At 40.6% G+C, this 19643-nt stretch overlaps 1 protein-coding gene across 1 annotated transcript in view; it reads left to right on the top strand.

The window, feature by feature from the left end:
* LOC141141259 (uncharacterized) overlaps positions 1 to 19643 on the top strand; it is a 1017917-nt gene that overhangs the window by 184946 nt on the left and 813328 nt on the right. The window contains exon 6 of the mRNA XM_073628940.1: positions 8061 to 8087. Coding sequence (XP_073485041.1) covers positions 8061 to 8087 — 27 coding nt within the window. The remainder of the gene's footprint in view (positions 1 to 8060; positions 8088 to 19643) is intronic.

Below are 19643 nucleotides of genomic sequence, written 5' to 3'. Positions count from 1 at the left end.
CTATTTATGGCTTTCTCTTGATGTCTGCTTGCTCTATACATCAATCCCACATGAAATTGAACTAAAAGCCATCGAATATTTTCTTTCTCAAGACCCCCAGATGAATTTCAGACAGGCAGAATTCATTATAGCCTCTACAAAATTCTGCCTTAACCACAATTACTTTTCTTTCGATAACCAATATTACTTACAAACCCAAGGCACAGCCATGGGCGCCAACTTCGCCCCCAGCTATGCCAACCTGATGATGGGCTTCTGGGAGAAACACTCAATCTGGAACAACAACCCCTACTCTGAACACATTGTATTTTTCGGTAGATACATAGATGACATAGTCATCATCTGGGATGGTACACGATCCCGAGTTGATGATTTTGTGACCTACTGCAACACCAATGACTTAGGCCTATCATTTACTTCAGTCTGCGACCCGAATACCCTCGCCTTCCTGGACCTTGAACTAAGCCACTCGGATGAACACATCCATGCCAAAAACTATACGAAACCCACTGCGGGCAACTCCTACCTCCATTTCCACAGCTGTCACCACCCTAGATGGATTTCCAAAATACCAAAGAGCCAATTATGCGTTTGAAACATAACTGTACCCGGATCGAAGACTACATGGAACAAAGCTGTCTATTCAAGAAAAAGTTCTCTGAAAAAGGCTACCCAGCCCCCCTAGCCTATAACCACTTCCTGAGTGAAGCACTGACACCCAACAACCAACAATTCATCCTGTTATCCCAAGCACCCAGATTTATCACCCAATTCCACACCCAACATAGGATAATGGAACAAATCCTCCAGAAACACTGGGGCATACTATTAGAAGACCCTCATCTCAAAAATAGTCTCGATGCAAAGCCAAAAATCACATATAGAAGAGCACAAAACCTAAAAGGAAAAATAGCTCCCAGCAAACTAAAAACCCGTAGACTCCAACCAACTGTCACACCCACTTTCCTTGACGTCAAAGGCATGTACCAATGCCGCAAGCTCAAATGCCTAACCTGCAAATTCGTCCAGCACAAACAGAAATACTTTACCACAAAAGGAAAAACATATCAACTTGGTAATTTTTTCAACTGTTCCACTGAATTTGTAGTATACTGCCTCTCGTGCCCATGCAATCTACTTTATGTAGGCTGCACCACCAGGACATTACGTAAGAGATTTGGACAACACAGACACTCTATTGAAGATAACAAGAACCTCACAATCCCAAGACACCTCTCAGAATTTCACCAAGGCTCCACCAATGGCCTACGAGTCTGGATCATAGAGGCCATCCCCAGCAACCTCCCTGGAGCTGAACGCATCAAACACCTATGTGAGAGGGAGACTTTTTGTATATATACTTTGGACTGCCTTAAGCCGGGAGGCTTAAATGAAGAAATTGAAACTCTATCCATACTCTAAACACCTACTCACAGCTTTTTTGCATTACCTACTCCCCATCCGAATCCTCCCCCTGGCCCTCTCCCCTTCCTTTTCCCCCACCCCTTTCCCCCTCCTCCCCCCTTCCCCCTCTCCTCTTCTCTTCTCCAGATGTTGACACAACGCTCTCTCTGGCTGGACTGCTCTCTGAGCGCTCCGTTGTGACTTATATAGGCAGAGACCCCGCCCCCTTATGATGTCACAGTCCCTGGACATGCTGGTATGGATTTTAGGGGGGACCCCACATCGTTTTTTCGGCGTAGGGGGTTCCCTTTATAACCCATACCAGACCTAAGGGCCTGGTATGACCCGTGGGTTCACAAGGTGTCAATCTCGCCAATACAAGCGGCAAGATTGACTTCCTTTTCTAGTCCCATCGTACCTGAGTCACGTTCAAAATGAACGGACTTGTCCATGTGTGGGCAAGTCCGTTCATTCTGAAAGTCCGCCGTAACTCCGGCGAAAGTCCGTCGGAAAGACGGGCGGATTTAGCCCGCCGGAAAGTCTGGTCGTGTGTGGGCAAGTCTACCTGTTTTAAAGTCCGGCGCACCTGGCGGACAAAGTCCGTCGGAAAGTGTGCCGGACCAAGTATGCCAGAAAGTCCGATCGTGTGCATAAGAACCTAACAGGGATATATTTTATGAATATTGCACATATTATTCTAAATTCAAAAAGCTCTAACACAAATGATAAGGATCTTTATTTTCAGCTATGTGATTGGAGTTTTGAAAACATTGTATTGAAAATAGCTGTTACTTTTTTGATCCTCATTCTGAAATGCTGGCTTTGTTAATTCAACCTAGTTTCTCATAAAAAGTTCAAACTAGTAACATTATTCTGTGGTTTCCTAATAAAATACAAACACTGAGACTGTGCTTATATAACCACTTGACAACTGGGCACTTAAACCCCCTTCCTAACCAGACCAATTTTCAGCTTTTGGTGCTCTCACATTTTGAATGACAATTACTCAGTCATGCAACACTGTATCTTTATGAAATTTTTGTCCTTTTTTTCACACAAATAGAGCTTTCTTTTGGTGGTATTTAATCACTGCTGGTTTCTTTATTTTTTTTTTGCAAATTAGTAATTTTTCTTCATATATTTTGGCCAAAATTTATACCGCTACATATCTTTGGTAAAAATAACCCAAATCGGTGGATATTATTTGGTCTTTTTGAAAGTTATAGAGTCCAAAAGCTATGGTGCGAATATCTGAAAATTGATCACACCTGAATTACTGACGGCCTATCTAATTTCTTGAGACCCTAACATGCCAGAAAAGTACAAATACCCCCCAAATGACCCCTTTTTGGAAAGAAGACATTCCAAGGTATTTAGAAAGATGCATGGTGAGTTTTTTGAAGTTGTCATTTTTTCCCTCAATTCTTTGCAAAATCAAGGTTTTTTTTTTTTACTTTTTTTTTTTCCACAAAATTGTCATATTAGCAGGGTATTTCTCACAGACCGCATATGCATACCACAAATTACACCCCAAAACACATTCTGCTATTACTCCCGAGTACGGTGATACCACATGTGTGAGACTTTTACACAGCGTGGTCACATACAGAGGCCCAACATGCAGGGGAGCACCTTCAGGCGTTCTGGAGCACCCAGGCCAATTCTGACATTTCTCTCCTACATGTAAAAATCATCATTTATTAGCTAGAAAATTACTTAGAACCCCAAAACATTATATATGTTTTTTTAGCAAAGACCCTAGAGAATACAATGGCGGTCGTTGCAACTTTTTATCTCGCACAGTATTTGCGCAGCAATTTTTTTAACGCTTTTTTTTGGAAAAAAAACTGTTTTGTGCTTTACAAAAACCAAAATAATAAAGTTAGCCCAATGTTTTTGCATAATGTGAAAGATGAAGTTACGCCGAGTAAATAGATACCCAACATGTCACCCTTCAAAATTGCACGCGCTTGTGGAATGGCGCCAAACTTTGCTACTCAAAAATCCCCATAGGCGACGCTTTAAAATTTTTTACTGGTTACATGTTTTGAGTTACAGAGGAGGTCTAGGGCCAAAATTATTGCTCTCGCTCTACCGATCGCAGCGATACCTCACATGTGTGGTTTGAACACCGTTTTCATATGTGGGCGGGACTTACGTATGCGTTCACTTCTGCATGCGAGCACACAGGGACAGGGGCGCTTTAAAATTTTTTTTTTTTTTTTTATTGTTCATTTTACTTTATTTATTTTAGTTTGATGCTTTTTTCCAAAAAAAAAAATTTTTTGACCACTTTTATTTCTATTACAAGGAATATAAACATCCTTGTAATAGGAATATGGCATGACAGGTCCTCTTTACAGTGATATATGGGGTCAAATAGACCCCACATCTCACCTCTAGGCTGGGAAGCCTGAAATTAAAAAAAAAAAAAAAAAAGATCCTGGCTTCGATCGTAGCGGTGAGTCGGTAGAAGCACCGCAAGGCGGCGGGAAGGGGGGACGTCCCCTCTCGCCTCCCGTAAGAACGATCAAGCAGTGGAACAGCTGCTATGATCATTCTTATGGTGTAGGGAATCGCCGGCTGAAAAAGCTGATATCTGAATGATGCCTGTAGCTGCAAGCATCATTCAGTTATCTCCGCACAAAGTCAAGGACGTTGTATGACGGCGGGCGGGAAGTGGTTAAAACGCTTTTTTTTTTTTTTAACACAAAGTTGTCCATTTATACAATATTTCTACCACATAACATGTACATACCAAAAATGACACCCCAAAATAGATTCTCCTGTTCCTCCTGAGTACGGCGATACCCCATGTGTGAGACTTCCACAGCCTGGCCACATACAGAGGGCGAGTACAGCTGAGCATGGCTCAGCATGGCAGGGTATGGCGGGGTATTGCGGAGTATGGCGGGGTATTGCGGAGTATGGCGGGGTATGGCAGGGTATTGCAGAGTATGGCGGGGTATGGCGGAGTATGGCGGGGTATGGCGGAGTATGGCGGGGTATGGCAGGGTATTGCGGAGTATGGCGGGGTATGGCGGAGTATGGCGGGGTATGGCAGGGTATGGCGGAGTATGGCGGGGTATGGCGGAGTATGGCGGGGTATGGCGGGGTATGGCGGAGTATGGCGGGGTATGGCGGGGTATGGCGGAGTATGGCGGGGTATGGCGGAGTATGGCGGGGTATGGCGGAGTATGGCGGAGTATGGCGGGGGCATGGCAGAGTATGGCGGGGGGCATTGCAGAGTATGGCGGGGGCATTGCAGAGTATTGTGGGGGCATTGCAGAGTATTGCACAGCATTGCAGAGTATTGTGGGGGCATTGCAGAGTATTGCACAGCATTGCAGAGTATTGTGGGGGCATTGCAGAGTATTGCACAGCATTGCAGAGTATTGTGGGGGCATTGCAGAGTATTGTGAGGGTATTGCAGAGTATTGCACAGCATTGCAGAGTATTGTGGGGGCATTGCAGAGTATTGCAGAGTATTGTGGGGGTATTGCAGAGTATTGCAGAGTATTGTGGGGGTATTGCAGAGTATTGCAGAGTATTGTGGGGGTAATGCAGAGTACTGCACAGCATTGCAGTAGTGAGGGATGGCTGAGCATGGATGGATGGATGGATGGATGTCTCTGTGCAGCGCTGTGGGCACTACACATACAGCCCACAGCGCTGCAGACATCCATCCGTCCCCCTCCCCGCTCACAGTGTACCGATCGGTACACAGGAGGGGAGGAGAGGAACCGGCGTCATCAGATGACGCCGGTCTGTTTACATGTGATCCCGCCGTCATTTGACGGCTCGATCACATGGTAAACGGCTGCGATCCAGGGGACCCGGCGGTCACGGATGTGTTCGGGTGCGCGCCCCAGGGGGCGCGCAAGAGGGGAATTCTGGGAGGACGTCATAGTACGTCCACCCAGAGTTATCCAACCGCCCTGCAGCCGTCATTTGGCTATGGGCCGGTTGGTAAGTGGATAAAATCCATTCAATAGACTTTAAAGTGCGCCTATTTAAAAAATGAGTCAGTAAAAAAATGTAAAAAAAAAGTCAGCAATAAGTAATCAGATGGACAACGCACATTGCATTAAAAACATCACTATTCTTCAAGAAGTGCTCCAATTCCTGCCACATGATCTGTTTCTCATCATAGGTCAAAAGGTATACTGATTTGGTTGTGTTGCAGAACATTGACATCAGCAAAACCTTCAAGTAGAACTATCTGTGAGGAAAATCTAGGGCCAGTGGTTCTAATTGAAGACTTTGTTGATGTCAGTGCCCAACAAAGCACTGCATTAGCAGACCATATGTTTTACATTGAAGAATAGATCACACAATATTAAGCAGGGTGCTTTAAGTTTTTTTTTATTACAGGGCTACATTAAAATCCATAATTAAAACATGTTTCTTCAGTGTGTTCCCTCTGTCTGATTGTTTAATACTTACTTACGGTATATTATTGGAAATGGCCTGCTTTTAAAAATAAGTCTTCTTTTGGAGATTCCAGCGATAAGGTCTTCTGGTTCTTGGTCTGATTCTTGTAGTCTCTCTCATTCTTCTGCAGAAAAAAGGGATTTGTTCTCAAGAGTCCCTTATGGCTCATATTTCCAGGCATAAAAAAAAAAAAAAAAAAAAAACTTGTAAGGGCCTATATACTGTACCTACCAAGCACATTTTAAGCTTTTCTGATGGCAGAGTAAAACCTGGATCAGTCAAAGCAAAGGGCTGGGAATATCACAGATAATGCCAATGAAATACCTTATGAACATTTTCTGGGCCTTTCATGGGTTGTTTCTGGGCATCTATTTAGCATTCTCATACATCAGCCTTATCAGCACTGATGCAGCCAGGAGCTCCAAAAATGTGATATAAGATATTTTCATTGACGCCAAGCAATGCTGATGCACTAGTATGTGTTTAAGTTTACACACATAGATACTTATATTATAATTATTGACACAAGTGCCCTTTGAGTTTTGCTGAAGCTCTAAAAATGCTGTGAAATTATGTTCGTATATATGAGCCATTAAAAAACATTTGTTATAATTTATTGCAGTCAGATTTTGCAGAGCTTTTATGGAGGTTTTTGTTGAGATACTGTACAAGAGTTGATGGAAGTCAGCATATCTTCTTCACATTCACTAAGTTAAGGAAACTTGCCCTTGTGATAAAAAAGTGATAAAAAAAGTGAATAAATAAATATGAAGTCCATCAAAAAACTAAACTGTGTAATCCTTGATCATATGGAGAAATAGTGCTCAATCCACCACCAAGGAATATAGAATGGCCGCTTACCAGAGACCCATGACCCCCCACTACAGAGGATCAGGGAGAGCCTGAATAGGAAATTATCCTCCGGACCGTATCCAGTAAGCCAGACCCAAGCTCGTTAGTGGTGTGGTATCATATCCAAAACACAGCCACCGGATTAAAAATACTTCAGACTGTACCGTGTTCCTTCCAGCTCACAGATGGATGGTCACACCATGAAAGATAAAAGGCTCCAATAGTGTATAACCTTTAAAACGTTATTCGATATTAAAATACATTGATACACCCACATGATCCCAGTAAAATAAACGCATGTATGTATGGAGCGTCAGCCGGTAAGCTCACAGACTAGCCCGTCCTGCTGGTAACAACAACAGCGATGAGAGGTGACGCAAGCACGTCGCTCCACCCTACGTGCTTCGTAATAGAGTTACATTGTCCAGGGGAACGGGCGGCGCGCTGCGTCACCTCCCTTTGTACCAAAACAACCTAACCAAGCCTCGCTCTGAGTCCTTGGATTTACTTTTAGTAAATAACCCCCACAGCCTCTCACAGGTTATTTGGAGTGATTATTTACTGAAATTAAGTGATACTACTGTATGTTTGGTAGAATGCTGTGAGTGAAATGGCGATACAATTGATTTTTTTCAGATTAATAAGGGGCATATAGACATATCACAAGGCATCAAAGGAATGCACAATTTGGCTGCAGAAAGATTTCAATGACTGGATTAAAGAATTCCTAACCAACAGTATTACGCACTCAGGATTAAGTGCGCCCAGACTAACAGATTACTTGTGACTAGAATTTACATATTAAGCTCTTTGAATTTAAGTAAACAATAAAAAAAAAAAAGATCATGACATGAAAATCATGTTTTTTTGCATGCATGTCCATCCAAAATGCTTCAGTTTAGGTAATATGTGCATTAAAATACAGTGTAAAAGTATGCTTAATTAATCAGCTTGTTTATTCTTAGAATAAAGTAGTTGGCTACAAATTTAATGTTAGTACCTAACTATTTTACTTAATAAATCATTTGTAATTCAGACATATGCCAAGCAATTTGAATGAATATCACAGAAATAATTTTCTAAATATGTTTTTACAGGAGGGGGTAGATTCCAGTCACTAATATTAGCAGCTTTAAGTAATAATTGAATCCTATTCTAAATTACAGAATTTTTTTTTTAGTTGGTTGAAGTCAGACTTAGCTTACTAAATGCAAACGTTCTTAAACTTCTATATCAACTATATACCAGTTATGTTCCAAGCAAACAATGTCATCAAATCATAATGCAACCATACAAAAGGTTGTGCATGTTTTAAAAAATTCTTTACACATTATTACTTGTGTTCATTATTTTTTTTATATCTATTTCAGGTGTGATACAGCCAATACATAGAAAAGGTAAGGCGATATAAGAGTACAAGGTAAACACAGTATGATTTCTAGCATTTCCGATGGCTAACTGAGTATGTCCCTGATTAGCGCTATTAGGGACAGGGACCAAACATACCCTTGGCAAATTATATTTTTAGGGAATATTGTTGTGTGCATTCATTGTTATATCCTAAACACTTAAAGTGACTCTGCCATGAGAAAAATATGAAGACTGTAATTTCTAACTTTAGGAATGTTAGTTCCTGGCTTTCGTGCTCATGCTTTGGCTTCAATGATTTCTGAGTCTCTGACCTGGAATAAATATATGAATAAAACATACTAAAACAGCTTACAGCATGTAAGGGAGAAGTCTATTGGATTTTCAGCTTCAAAACATGCATTCCAAAAGGACTAAATTATGAGTGGCAACATTTTTTTTAAATACGAATGAATATGTTTCCTTCCCCCTGTGTTTCTTTCTTTTATGAATAAAACTATTTTTATTTCATAGTCCCCTTTTTTGGGAGTAGAATTTTGATTTTTGATCTGTTTTTTTTCTTGAATTCTTTTTCTTGGTATTATATATGTATACATTTCCTTCTTTGCCACCCTCTATGATGCCTCCTTGAATAAGGATAATAATTAGTGTGTTTTTCATACACATCTTTGTGCTTTTAACTTATTAAAAAAAAAACGTTTTTGACGTGGGGTGTTTCTGAATCAAACACAAGACAGCCTACACCCTTACATTGCTGTGAGACACTGGATTCTTTACCAAAAGAGCACCTTGAGCTCCCCTATAAGTGGTTACTAGGTATTGTGGGAAATGGCAGCAACATTATTTTGCTTATGATAGAGACAATTTAACACTTTTAGATTGTGCATGTTATATACAATCCGCATTTAGCACACAAAAAAAAAATCAGGCAGCATGGACAGCCAGTCTCTGTTAAAAAACAATTTCAATATGCTTGCAAAATAAAGAGGAACTGCCGTCTCCTCACATAAATGGGAAAAAAACATCTTTGCCATTCTGAAGCTCCCCTCCAACCACTTTGCATATTATTATATATATACTATGATTCTGTACTTGTCAAATATGCTGCAGAAATCTCCCTCCACTGAGCCTGGTTGCAGCCATTTTACCTGTGGGCAGCTGATGCTGCTGCCTGTTTACTTCCTAGCTTTACACAGACATATAGAGGCACACCTCCAGCTCTGCAGCTCTCAATGGCCCTCTCATGACTCATCCCCTCTCCCTTTCTGGCAAACTCTCACTAGAGTGAGAGAGAGAGCTGTGTATGATGTCATAAGCCTAGGCTTTTTACCAGACAAGAAAGAGGGAGTGGGCTGTATAAGGTATTTACTGGCCGAAAAAAAATGTTTTACTATCCAAAGTTAAAACAAGGGCAGAAGAATTAATAGATGGAAAGTTGAAAAAATGACTGAAGGTCCATTTTAATACATTTTCTTTATTGACGACAAGATGTAACTTCACTTGCCAGTCCATAGTAGACATGTGCGGTTCGTTAAGTTACGAATTAATATTCGGCCAAATTTTTTGTTATTCGGCATTTCAGATATATCCAAATACCCAAATTACAATATAAACCAATTTTACCGAATGCTCCGAATAGCGAAACGAAATTCGTCCGAATTTCAGAAATTCGGGCTGAAATTCAAATCGAATTTTACATTGAACTCCAGTCGAAGTCTCACTACACATATTGCTGAAATAAAAGACTGTGTGTGTTATTAGAGTACAATTTCAAAATAATGCTGTTTTTGTTAAGCCAAAGGTGGTTTAAAGAGTCATTGCAATCATTTTATGAAGATTTTTCTTTTGTTTGTTTACTTGCTTTTAATTTGAAAACAATATAACATTTTTGTTTCATCTGATTTGAAAATGTATCGATTTAATCATTTCGAATCGAAAAAATCTGTAAATTTGAAGAGAATTTGAAAATTTAGAATACGAATTCTGAAAACCAATTCCAAAAATGGATTGAACTAATCAACCAAATTTAACTAAACGAAATAACTCGATTAACAAATCAAAACAAAATGAAATGAAACAAATGTTTTCATCATGCACATGTCTAGTCCATAGTAGTGACTTATCTTAAGAACATCTTATGCTAGCAGACAGAAAACTCACATGTTGGAGAGTACCAGCTAGAGATGGCTCCAGTGCTACAGATAACAATACATAAGGGTCTTTGGTATGCACATTACTTTGCATATTATCATTGCTTAGTTTAGTTTTAAAAATATATTAGTGTTTTCTTAGGAAGCAATATAGTTTATGTCAGACATTTTACTATAAATTAAACTTGTCATGGGGGCTTCCATTGCTTCTTTCATCAAAGATTTCCTTTATAGTTAGGGCTAGTTTACACATGCTTCAAAACATAACTTCGGACACACTTTGTTAAACCTCTCTGAATGTCAGTCAAAGCTCCTGTCACTAAATAAAATGGTTACCTTGCAGTCCTGTTTACACATGCTTTTGCTTGTTGCTTGGATGAGGCTTGGATGAGGCTTTGATGGGCCATTGGGGGGGCTTTGGTGAGGCTTCGATGGGGCTTCAGTGGGGCTTCAAGCGAGCATTGCCATAGACTTCTATGGAGGCTTTGAAGATGCTTTTAAGCCCCACTGAAGCTACATGGGGTATAGTTTTTGAAGCAAAGCCAAAGCAAAGTACAGCAAAAGCAGGTGTAAACAGGACTGTAAGCTAACCATTTTATTTAGTGATGGAAGTTTTAACTAGCATTCGGAGAGCTTTAACAAAGCCTTGTTGAAGCCTTGTTGAAGCCTTGTTGAAGCCAAAGCAAGTGTAAATGAGCCCTTAACCCGTCTTAGACTAAAAGTTAACAACTGCTGAAATGTAGGAACCATGTAGTACATGCATGTATACCTGTTAACCTTCAAATAAATGTGTGTGTCTCTGTAGAGCTCCTGTATTCCAGGCCGAAGATGTACAGTACACAGGGCCATATCTGCTTAGGCTGACACTAAACCTCACCTCAATGTCAGAACTTTAGTGGCCAGTAAACTCTCTGTATTGTACTATTCAATAGGGGTTATTTGCATCTTTATCTTCCAGCCTACCTGAATAAAAGTCAAGACTTTGTGTATAAACCTGCAATGAATGGGCTTTACAGGGATACATAAACTGACTGGAAAACTACTTCTCGGTGCCACCCCAATACTATTGTTAGCTTAGGCTGTTTTTAGCCCCTATCAGATTCACTTCAAGCCATACCCATTGAGTAAGTGTTAAATGGTTTATCTTCCAAAACTGTCCACAAACACAAAGCACTAAGCCTCATCCTTTTCTGTGAAATAGTCCAATGCCAGAACTTGAAGCCTGATGCACATGGGCCAAATATCGGACAGTATCAGCAGAAACCGCCTGACATTCGACCCATGTGTACATCAGCTTGTCTAACAGAAGCCAGCTGAGCGCCCGGCTTCGGTCAAATAGGCATACTGGAAAACCAGCATCCGGTCGGCATCTGGTCAGTGCTGACAGCCAATGGTTGCAAGCACTGATCAGTGTGTTCTGGTGGGGAAACAGTCCCCCTATCAGAACTCATTAGCTCAGCGAGAAGATCACAGTGCTAACATTGCATAGTTAGTACAGCAAGCTTCTCCATTTTTTGTTCAGCCCGTTGGGTTTGAATGAAAAAACTTAAAATGTGTACCAGGCTGTAGAGGCCAGTAAACACTCTGTATTGGACTATTCAATGGTTGCCATTTGTATCATTATCTTCCAGCCAATTTTAACAAAAGTCAAAACTCTGTGTATGAACCTGCAATGCAGGGGCTTTACAGGGGCATAGAAACAAATTTGAAAAGTACTTCTTGGTGTCACTCCAACACTATTGTTAGCTTAGGCTGCTTTTTTTAGGCCATGACAGGTTCACTTAAAACCAGTTGAATAAGTGTTCAATGTTGTATCCCTCAAAACTGTCCATGAACACAAAGCGGTTGATTTTAAAAGCCTTCCTTCTTGATCTTGGTTTAAAGAGGCCTGAGCAAAGCTGTACATGTGGTGTTATTAATGTATTTATTGTCCAACTACAGACATGTAGTAAACTTTATTTAATCACACTAGCAAAACTAAATTTATTGTTGTCACTGGATTAATTTGTTTTATTTATTATGAATGTATTATTTTAATAGCCTGTTTTATTCGGGTTATTTACCACACAACAAATAATTTTCCTTCCTGCGACCTTAAACATTGGAAGAGAATAACAGACACGTTGAGAGCATCCTTTTTGTCTGCAATATTTTACAACGGTTCTGATTAATTCCTCATTATTTTTTTATTCCATAAACTCCTTATCGTGTTTTTCTTGCTTGGCAGCATAAAACTTAACAAGTACACTAACACTCTAACATGAGGTCAAGCGAAAGAAGCATAAGAAAATTAGGCGTATTGTGAATGCCTACGGGATAATGAGGGATCTAATAATAAAATGCATTCTCTAAAAAAAATATACAGCCTCTCCATAATGTAATAAACTTTTCACAAACCGCACAGTTGCCAAGGTAACCAAGATTATCCCAGCAGCCTCTACATCATGTCAATTTTTGCTGAATGTTAGCTGGTAATATTAGGATTTATTAACAATGTGTCACATTGATAAGAATAAATTGCATATTTTACTCTGGGCATGTAAGTCTTCTTTAAAATGAGATCCTCTTTATCAACTTAGCAGGATAATATGATGTGATTACCAGAAAATTAAAGTCATTTGTCATAAAGAATGTGGCATATCAAAATACTCGATAGGGAAGAAATTGACTTCTGATTCCTTTTTTACAATTGCTACTGTGCATCTATTTGGTATTTGTGTTGGACCGTCATCAGTAGACTAATAAGATATAAGCCTGCTGCAGTTTTGGCCAATGAAGAATGACAGTAGTGCAATTGACACAATATACAATCTATCCTTTGATAATAAAAATGTTGTCACCAATATTACAGTTGGTGAGTAAATTTATATACAGTATTAAGCAGGAAAGGTATCCGAGTGATAACAATGCACTTAACAGTTATTCCACCAACAAGATCCAAATATCTAAGTTCTTTGTTTAAAACAAAACTGCTAAAAAAAATCCATTACTTACTTTACTGGCCTTAATCTTTCTTTTCCTTAACAAAGCTATTAAAGATAAATCTGTCATGCATGTCAAGAAATGCAGTTAAAACTTATTTATGCTTTTATGTCTCCTTGTTTTAAAGCAACCTACTTAACTTTTAAAGGCATATAAACCATTAGAGAACTTTAGATTTTTACAGACTAATTTGTTTGTTTAAACTCTTTTTACCACAAAACTATGTATAGAATTGTTCAGTTGATTTAGATTTTGACATCTCAGCTTTTTAAAGAATATAAATACTATTTTGTGGTCTTTATTCCTTATAAAAGGTAGAAAGAAAAAAATAGTTTACCATAGGGAAATCCCCTCTTTTCTCAGTCATTAACTAATTTAAAATCATTCAAGTGTACCTGTTACTGAACTGAAAGCACATAAACTGACAATTGTTATAGTCAAAAAAATATTTCACACCCATTATTTAAATGCTGGTCAGTGCTTGAAAGGTTGAACACTGCCCTGCCACCTGGCTTTTAATATTCCCCATCACATTAGGGCTTGATTTACTGTAGGCAAATATGCTGTCCACGGTGTTTCCTCTTAGCATAACAAATGAGGTGATACTGTGCTGATTTTTATCATCCAATCATGTGTAAGCATGATACATTTTTTTTTTTATTGCGCATGGTTGGGTATTTGTTGAAAAGTGAATTTTCATCGCATTCACTAAGCTATGGGGAATTTACCCGCACAGGAAATAACACGGTTCAAATCTCGGCCGGTTCAGTAGGAACCTGCTGAGATTCAAACTGTTAATGGGCGGGCTGAATGTACCAAGTTGATCGATCGATGAACTTGGGTACAACCAGCCTGCTGGATTCTGTCACGATTATCGCTAGTGGCTGCTAAAGTCACTAGCGATAATCACTGTCTTCTCCCAGTGGGGATGTCTTCCCCCCTGCAGGGAGAAGACAATGGTCCGGCAGGAGGGATTCCCACATCAACACTGTGTGTGTTTATAGGGGAAACAAACAAATTTCTTTCCTGCAACCCATTGTTGCAGGAAAGAAATTTGATCCCTGTATGGCCGGCCTTAGTAATTCAGCCCCACTGAATCATCCGTAGAGATATTAAACATGTTACAGGGAATGGTACAGAGTGCTACAGAGTTAGCACCTTACAATCTGGCACTGTCTTTGCTTATTTGAGTACACAAGCAATGTGCAGACATATCGCTAGGTACCTAAATTTAACTCCTGATATCTTACACTTTTTATCTGCTTCTCATTGACTACAATATTAAAAAGGTGGAAAACAGCAAGATCAAAATGGCAAAATGTTTCATTTATTGAACATGCAAAAAAAAAAAAAAAAATAAATAAAAGAGAAGAAAATATAACAATGATATTTATGTAGGCAAGCAGGCAAATAGAAGAAGATTGTCTTATCCTACAATTTTTCCTTCAACAAATCAGAAATTAAAGGCAATAGAAAAAACTCTGCTCAGCGAAAGCCTCTGTTAACAGCACAGAGCTTGAGCAATAGATAGGACAGACTCTGTGGGGGATTAAAGCCAAATGCCATTGTAGATGTGTTGACTTTAAAAAATATATAAACCCAACATTTCAAAATTATGATATGCCTACTCTACCATGTACTTGTATGAAAAAGTATTCTGTTCCCATTGCATTGCTTCTTTTGTGTCAATTTCCTGGTGTTCCTGCCAGTCGCTCTGTTTTCCTTTTAAAAACTGACCGCACCAGACATGAGAGCACAGGTTTCTGGCTGTGCTGGGAACTCAGCCTGCTCTCCTCCAATGATCAGACCTATGCTGACATGCCCCCCCCAACACACACAGCCATTCACTAGGAAGACCAGTGTGCTGTTGTTTCTCCTCCCCTAGCTCTCTGAGCTCCTTATGAAGCTGAGAACAGAGAGTATGTGAACAAAATTGTATTTATAATGTTTTTTTATATGTACAGTACTGTGCAAAAGTTTTAGGCAGGTGTGCAAAAATGCTGTAAATTAAGAATGCTTTCAGAAATAGAAGTGTTAATAATTTATTTTTATCAATTAACAAAATGGAAAATAAATGAACAGAAGAAAAATTCAAATCAAATCAATATTTGGTGTGACCGCCATTTGCTTTCAAAATGGGATCAGTTCTTCTAGCTACACCTGAACAATGTTTTTGAAGGAACTCAGGAGGTAGGTGTTTTCAAACATCTTGGAGAACTAACCACAGATCTTCTGTGGCTGAAGGCTGCCTCAGATCCTTCTGTTTCTTCATATAATTCCAGACATCTCAATTATGTTAGGATCAGGGGTCTGTGGGGGACAAACCATCACATCCAGGACTTGGAGTTGGAGATTTGGTTAGGATTAATGGTTTCCTCAACCATTGAGAACCACTGAGCAATACAGCTAGATACTTTTCCATCATGCCATACCATCAGGGAGGAGTGTGATTGGTCCTGAATTTATTCTGCAGCAGAACAACAACCCCAAACATACATCCAATATCATTAGGAACTATTTTTAGCATAAAGAAGAAGAAAGCATCCTGGAAGGGATGGTTTGGCCCCCACAGAGCTCTGATCTCAACATCATTGAGTCTGTCTCAGATTACACGAAGAAGCAGGATTTGAGGCAGCATACACTCACAGACGATCTGTGGATAGTTCTCCAAGATGTTTTGCATTTTGCAAATTAATAAAAATAAAAACATTTCAAAATATATTTTTGAAAGCATTCTTACTTTACAGCATTGCTTCACAATGCGTGAAACTTTGGACAGTACTCTATACACAAATGTTTTACCTTTCATTGCAATGGGTTGTTTTACAAGGTGAGGGTTTACATATACTTTAAAGAGAACACAGATCAATGTTAAGAGTTGAGGTTCAGACACCAATGCTATTAATGCCCACCTAAGACTGATGTACTTGGTGGTTAAATTTGTTCTAAAGGCAGAAGGTTTTTACCCTAATTCATTCTTTCTATTAAGGTACAAACCCTTCTGTATGCAGTTCCTTCCCCAACCCCCCCCTCTATAATTACCTGAGTTGCAGTACTATGCCTCTCTCTCTCTCTCTCCTCACTGGACAGAGAGGCAGAAATGAAAGCCATTGGCTCCTGCTGCTATTGTCAATCACAGCCAATGAGCAGAGAGTGGGGGGCAGGGCCAAGTGTGGCAAGAGTGGTGGATGGGGCTTGGGATCAAAATAGCATGACTGCCCATATAGCAGGCAGCTTGCTATGAAGGCACTCAGCAGGGGGGAACCAGGAAGAGAAGGATCAAGGTTGCTTTGTGAAAAACCAATGCACATAGCAGGTAAGAATAACATGTTTGTTATTAAAAAAAAGGTTTACAAAATACTTTACTTTGAACTGTGTATTGTGGAGGTAAAACAAAAGCTCATCAGATAAAATAATGATGCTGGAGACAATAACTAAATGTTCATTTTACACAGAAACTTATCTATTTTACATTGATGCAATATTTATTCTTGTAAATTAATCATACGATTAAATTATGTGAACATTAAACTAATTAACACATGTAGAATAAATCAGGTTTTGTTAGCTGGTGCTATTAAAACATTTTTGCCGTTAGTAGGTTCATTTAGTTATACTTTATGTAATAACAATGTGGATATGCTAGGTACAGTATCATAAATATGAAGGGAGTGGAATTTTTCACCCATCAGCTGCAGTCAAAGAAAATATGTTCCAAATTCCCTTCTAGCTGCTGTCATCGTCTAAAAGATGAGCCTTCAGGACAACAAGATCTGCAAGCTGATTTGCTGTTTCTAAAGGCAACAGCCCTGGATAATATTTTTATCCTCTGCAATTTCTCACTCCTGTGTTAGAATGTACAAAACTAGTAATACTCTTTTTTGAAATTTCCATTTGTATACTTAATTAGAATAATACAAAGGTATTTACCGCTGTTTAAGCGGTGCTTTTGCGACATTTTTCAGAAGCCGGGGGGTGCTTTTAACCCCAAAGAAGGGGTTAAAAACTCCTTTTCATCATTTTTGGAAAGCTGGGCAGGGGCATTTTGGGAGCACAGTATACAGCGCTCCCAACCTGCTTCAAAGATGCTGCTTGCAGAACTTTTCCAAACATCCCGCAAGCACACCGCCCCAGTGTGAAAGCACCCATTGCAGAGAATGGGAGGCAGTTTTCAGGCACTTCACAGGTGCTATTTCTAACTCTAAAATGCCTGAAAACTGCCTCAGTGTGAAAGGGGTCAAATTGTTTTACATCTAAAATGTATGTGTACATATGGTTGCTCCAAAATTGGTTAATAAAATAATCAAAATATTCTGTACATCAAAATGCAACAAAATTAGCAGAGTTATACTGCTATGTAAGCCTCCATTTGTTAACTATAGCAAGTTCACATTATGCTAGCAATGTCATTTTGTTCTGTCAAATCAATAAATGTTTCCAGCAACTGTGCAGTTTTGGGGTCTACCACACTGGACATCATTTTAATTGTTTAGGCAGACCCATATGCTACTCTTTGACTGGTACATTTTGTTGTTCTGACAAATACAAATTTGACTTTCTTTTTCAGTTTAGATATGTGTTAGGACATCCTAGACTTGCATAGCAAATAATGGCATTGATCTACTAATGGTGTAGAATGTTCACTTAGTCCAGGGAGCTTGTTTTCTCTTCAAACATCCAATAATTACAGGAATTGTTTTTTTTTTTTTTTGTGAATTTCATTTGTACATTATAAGATGACTGAAGTGAAATCAGCTCTACTTTGCAAAATGAACATTTTAGTATTTTGCTAAATACTCCCCCATAATGAGTAGTTTTATAGCTCAATCGTCTTTAGTTACTGTTGAGACATGGGGGAGCTAGACAAGCCTGTAAAGATGAACTGAGTAAATCCAACAGAAAAATTGGCTGGCTAACAAAGGACAGGCAAAGCCATTAGATAAGTTGGCTAGAAGGAAAGACAGTGTATGTGCAGACTTTTATGCTACTTTACCTATAATTGATATGCCCCGTACACACGGTCGGATTTTCCGACAGAAAATGTGTGATAGGACCTTGTTGTCGGAAATTCCGACCGTGTGTAGGCTCCATCACACATTTTCCATCGGATTTTCCGACACACAAAGTTTGAGAGCAGGATATAAAATTTTCCGACAACAAAATCCGTTGTCGGAAATTCCGATCGTGTGTACACAAATCCGACGGACAAAGTGCCACGCATGCTCAGAATAAATAAAGAGATGAAAGCTATTGGCCACTGCCCCGTTTATAGTCCCGACGTACGTGTTTTACGTCACCATGTTTAGATCGATCGGATTTTCCGACAACTTTGTGTGATGGTGTGTATGCAAGACAAGTTTGAGCCAACATCCGTCGGAAAAAATCCTAGGATTTTGTTGTCGGAATGTCCGAACAAAGTCCGACCGTGTGTACAGGGCAATAGGCTCAAGAATCCATATTTTAGGATACTATTTATTCTGATTGGGATTTTATTTGCAAGAAAACCAAATTTGTTTACTTGTGCCTCAGCTTTATTTTCGGAATATAGAACAGGGGTCCTCAAACTACGGCCCGCGGGCCACATGCGGCCCGCCGAGGACATTTATCCGGCCCACCCCACCCAGGGCCGGATTCCCGACAGGCCAGGCTCGGGCCAGGGCCAGGTCGGCTCTGCTTTGGCAGGGAGCATATCCGCTCCGCTCAAGCCGCCTCCCCCACCCCAGTAATGGAGGGCTCCGTGTGCCACACTGCATGCTGGGAAGTGTAGTTTCCAGCACAGTCCCGCGCGGATTCACGTCTTCCTCACACAGACAGGAGGCACGAAGAGTGACAGCGAGAGCGGAGGCTTCAGGCAACAGCCTCCTAACAAGTGAGGACCCCTGTCCATCCCACTGTCCCCCTGTCCACCCCACTGTCCCCCTGTCCCCCCCTCTGTCCCCCTGTCCCCCCCTCTGTCCCCCTGCCCCCCCCCTCTGTCCACCCCTCTGCCCCCCTGTCCACCCCTCTGTCCCCCTGTCCATCCCTCTGTCCCCCTGTCCATCCCACTGTCCCCCTGTCCATCCCTCTGTCCCCCTGTCCATCCCACTGTCCCCCCTCTGTCCCCCTGTCCACCCCACTGTCCATCCCACTGTCCCCCTGTCCACCCCTCTGTCCCCCTGTCCATCCCACTGTCCCCCTGTCCATCCCACTGTCCCCCTGTCAATCCCACTGTCCCCCTGTCCATCCCTCTGTCCCCCTGTCCATCCCTCTGTCCCCCTGTCCTTCCCCTCTGTCCCCCTGTCCATCCTCTCTGTCCCCCTGTCCATCCCCTCTGTCCCCCTGTCCACCCCTCTGTCCCCCTGTCCATCCCTCTGTCCCCCTGTCCATCCCACTGTCCCCCTGTCCATCCCTCTGTCCCCCTGTCCATCCCTCTGTCCCCCTGTTCATCCTACTGTCATCCTGTCCATCCCTCTG

Source organism: Aquarana catesbeiana, linkage group LG04, assembly GCF_042186555.1.
Source record: "Aquarana catesbeiana isolate 2022-GZ linkage group LG04, ASM4218655v1, whole genome shotgun sequence".
Taxonomy (NCBI): domain Eukaryota; kingdom Metazoa; phylum Chordata; class Amphibia; order Anura; family Ranidae; genus Aquarana; species Aquarana catesbeiana.
The sequence above is the reverse complement of the archived record's forward strand: the minus strand, read 5'-3'. Positions and strand labels throughout refer to the sequence as shown.